This window comes from Sinocyclocheilus anshuiensis, unplaced genomic scaffold (genome assembly GCF_001515605.1).
Source record: "Sinocyclocheilus anshuiensis isolate Anshui unplaced genomic scaffold, SAMN03320099.WGS_v1.1 scaffold838, whole genome shotgun sequence".
Taxonomy (NCBI): domain Eukaryota; kingdom Metazoa; phylum Chordata; class Actinopteri; order Cypriniformes; family Cyprinidae; genus Sinocyclocheilus; species Sinocyclocheilus anshuiensis.
In genome coordinates, this window is record NW_015539915.1 from 1,203,429 (window position 1) to 1,207,535 (window position 4,107).

General features: G+C 37.5%; 1 protein-coding gene across 1 annotated transcript in view; it reads left to right on the plus strand.

Moving 5' to 3' along the window:
• dhx29 (DEAH (Asp-Glu-Ala-His) box polypeptide 29) overlaps positions 1–4,107 on the plus strand; it is a 14,777-nt gene that overhangs the window by 5,976 nt on the left and 4,694 nt on the right. The window contains exons 12-20 of the mRNA XM_016483434.1: positions 338–481; positions 570–746; positions 873–1,013; positions 1,124–1,268; positions 1,427–1,547; positions 2,991–3,075; positions 3,200–3,288; positions 3,379–3,507; positions 3,931–4,006. Coding sequence (XP_016338920.1) covers positions 338–481; positions 570–746; positions 873–1,013; positions 1,124–1,268; positions 1,427–1,547; positions 2,991–3,075; positions 3,200–3,288; positions 3,379–3,507; positions 3,931–4,006 — 1,107 coding nt within the window. The remainder of the gene's footprint in view (positions 1–337; positions 482–569; positions 747–872; positions 1,014–1,123; positions 1,269–1,426; positions 1,548–2,990; positions 3,076–3,199; positions 3,289–3,378; positions 3,508–3,930; positions 4,007–4,107) is intronic.

Genomic DNA, 4,107 nt, shown 5'->3' on the forward strand with positions numbered 1-4,107 from the left:
TTTTTTTTTTTTTTTTTTTTTTTTTTTTTTTTTTTTTTTTTTTTTTTTTGTCATGTATCATTATTTTTTGAATATATGATATACTCAAGTATTCATAGTGTAAGTAAAAAAAAAAACTTATTACAGTTAAACCACATGACATTTTAATTAAATTGATTAAAGTTAAAAGTTCAAATGTATTAAAGTTATTAAATGTATGCTTTTCTTAAAGGTTTTTTTCAATCATTTCTTAGGACTTGCAGAAATGCAAAATGACAGAACTGCAGTTAAAGTATCATTATGGTAGTTTAAGGCAGAGACAGCATAGTAATAATATCCTTGAATTTTTGCATTACAGAGTTCGCTGTGTGGATACCAAATCCGAATGGAGAACCGTTCAGGGGACGCCACACGACTGCTGTACTGCACCACTGGAGTTCTGCTGCGCAAACTACAGCAGGACCGGCTCCTCAGCTCCCTCACACACATCATCGTGGACGAGGTGAAGCTCACATAAATCTGTCAATATACCTACAGTGTACACTTAATGCTGCACCGTTTAACCCCAAAATCGTGTCTCAATATTGTAGGTTCATGAGCGGAGCGTCCAGTCAGATTTCCTCCTCACCGTACTAAAAGAAGTGGTCCATAAGCGCTCGGATCTGCGTTTGATCTTGATGAGCGCTACAGTCGACTGTCAAAAGTTTGCCAACTACTTCAACCGCTGTCCTGTGGTCACCATACCTGGCAGAACTTTCCCTGTGGAGGCAAGATTATATCTAAATATATGCTTACATACTGTAATATTAGTATTTTGATGAATTTTTCGTATATGGGTCATATATTTTATAAATTGTTAAATAAGAAAAAGTAATGAGAAACTGTGGTGGCAGGTGTTTCACCTGGAGGATATCGTGGAGGAGACGGGTTATGTTCTGGAGCAGGACTCAGAGTACAGTCAGAGGTTTGTGGAAGAGGAAGAGGAAGTCAGCATCAACATCACACAGAAAGGAGGAAAGACTCTTCAGCACCAGGTTGGAACAGAAATCCAGAAGAATCTGTCTATCTATACCTTATCTGTTTAGCATGCGTAAGGTTATTCTGTGGCGTTTTATCGTAAATGTTTGTGTTGTTTTGTGTTCAGGAGCCGATCGTGAGGGACTCTGACCCAGGCTGGGATCTGAGCCCTGAGCTGGATCACTTCAGCAGCCGGACGCGACACGTCCTGCAGTATATGAACCCCAATAAGATAAATATGGATCTGATATTAGACTTACTGGAATACCTGGGTAATATAACACACATACTGTACTGTAAGCACAGAGTCAGCAATTATATGTACCTCATTAGGATCCATTCTGTATTATTAGCAGTGTCTTTCCTCAAAGAAATCTACTTGTTAATTATTTTAATGAGTAAATGAAGTATCTCTGGTTTTTTTCCTCAGATAAATCACCTCAGTTTCGTGATGTGGATGGTGCAGTTCTGATCTTCCTCCCAGGCCTGGCTCATATTCAACAGCTGTATGATCTACTGACCACCGACAAGAGGTTCAGCTCCAAGGACAGGTAACTCAAACCTAAATTTACTTAGAAGGAATAGTCCGCCCAAAAAAGATAACTTACTCTCACACCATCTAAAATATAGGTGAATTTGTTTCTTCATGGGAAAAAATTTGGAGAAATGTAGCATTACATCACTTGCTCACCAATGGATCCTCTGCAGTGAATGGGTGCCGTCAGAATGAGAGTCCAAACAGCTGATAAAAACATCACAATAATCCACAAGTAATATATGTGCGTGTGTCTGTGTGCAAATTCATTCTCTGCCAGCAGGAGGCGCTTCTATACTGTATATATGAGGGGGTGCTGCCACAAATACACAGAGTGTAAGTTTGTGGATAAAACTGCATCAAGACATTTTTTATTTCAAACCATTGCATAATGTTGCTTTCTCCAGTGAAAAAGTCATCTAGTTTGAATCAGGAGAGAAATATATCAAGCACATATATCACAAATCAAGCACAGTTTACAAATGAAAACAGTCCAAACAGGTCTAAACAAATATCTCAGTGGATTTTGATATGAGAGGAGAACAGGGGATGGACTTTTTCACTGGAGGAAGTGTTATTTTGGATTATGGTCTGGTATTTTGGTAAAAAGTGATGGTTTAAAGTTAAAACGCCGCCTTACAAACACAGCTTTTTGCTTACAAGATATTAACTGATGGACTGGAGTGGTGTGGATTTCTTGTGGATTATTGTGATGTTTTTTGAAGTGTCTTGTGAAGTGAAAAGCTGCGTGTTTGTAAGAAACAAATTCATCACAGTGTTCCTCATACATTTATTTATTTGTGGTTGGCTGCCTCAAATAGATTTTCCAAAAGGCTTTGACTTCGTTGAATAAACATGAGCACTGCACGTTTCAAAATCAAAACCTGGTTTTTATATCACTGTATTTCTGAAGGAAACTGAAGAAGAATCACTGTATTTCTGAAGGAAATTTTTTGATGTCATTTTCATTTCATCTTGCATGTAATGTCTGATAAAGCAGCGTTTGTGAGCAGAGCGCTGCTTTGTATACAGCCGTTACCAGAGAAACCGCTATCTCTCCTGCTCTAAAAGCGCCTCCTGCTGGCAGAGAATGAATTTGCACACAGACACATATATAAATATATTTATATATATATATATATATATATAAATGTATATATATCTCCAAATCTGTTCTGATGAAGAAACAAACTCATCAAAATTTTGAATGGCCTGAGAGTGAGAAAATGTTCTTAGATATTTACTTTAGATATTAGTCAGAGAAGATGCCAGATTTAATTTGACAAGAACAACAAGTTCTGAGGGACAGAAATACAGTCCATTCAACCTGAGTGTCCTTTTTTTTTTAGCTGGCAAAACATTGTAAATTCATATTTTATCATTTTTGTCAAATTGAATATGGCATAAAGCTTTTTCCCCCAGTAATTTTTTATTCAACACTGTGTTTGTTTGCATCTAGATACAAGCTGATTGCCCTCCACTCCACACTGTCATCTCAGGACCAGTCTTCTGCATTTACAGTGCCCCCTCCTGGAGTCAGAAAGGTACTGCAATATATTAATGTGTTATCAGGGCTCCATTCAGAATAGCAAACTACATACTACTCTTCCTATTTCTGCAGTATGTAATATGTACATACTATTCTCACATCTTCATCTTCTCCTGAAGATCGTTCTGTCCACAAACATCGCTGAGACTGGCGTCACCATTCCTGACGTGGTCTTCGTCATCGACACAGGAAAAACTAAAGAGAATCGGTGAGCCGGGCCAGAACATATCTGATGTATTATCTGTCTACAGTCTGATGGTTTTGAATGTTCGCACTTATCTTGCGTTTGTGGTTTCAGATATCATGAAAGCAGTCAGATGAGCTCTCTGGTGGAGACGTTTGTGAGTAAAGCCAGCGCTCTGCAGAGGCAGGGGAGAGCTGGACGTGTTCAAGAGGGCTTCTGTTTCCGCCTTTATCCCAAATTCAGGTACAACGCCACTGAGGTGCTTTAGAGATTGTGGCTCATAGAGTACCAAAGTTTCATTTGCTGGTCTGTTTTGTTTGGCGATATCCAGCCAAAGATACTTTAGGGGGAATATTAATATGAGTAAATTTCATTTGTTAAAATTAGTTATCTACATCAGTTACCATGAGCTAACAGTGATACTTCTAAAGCATTTATTAATCATAGTTTGTTCATTAGAATTTTTGCTCATACATTATTAAAATTAAAAGTTGTATCTTTTAATATTATTTAACCCAGACAAATGCCAAAACCGCTTCACATTATGCACTACTTAAAGCAAAAGACTCAAAACAGTAAGACTAATATTATAAATTCTGATTTATATATGTTCTATATGTATAATGTATATACTGTCATTCCACACATGTCTGTTTCCCACAACAGATTTGAGAGCTTCATTGACTACTCCATTCCGGAGATTCTCAGAGTGCCTTTGGAGGAGCTTTGCCTTCATATTATGTTAAGTACCAACTTTGTGTTTTGAAACTACTTAAAGGGATAGTTCACCCAAAAATTAAAATTCTGTCATTAATTACTCACCCTCATGTCGTTCCAAACCCT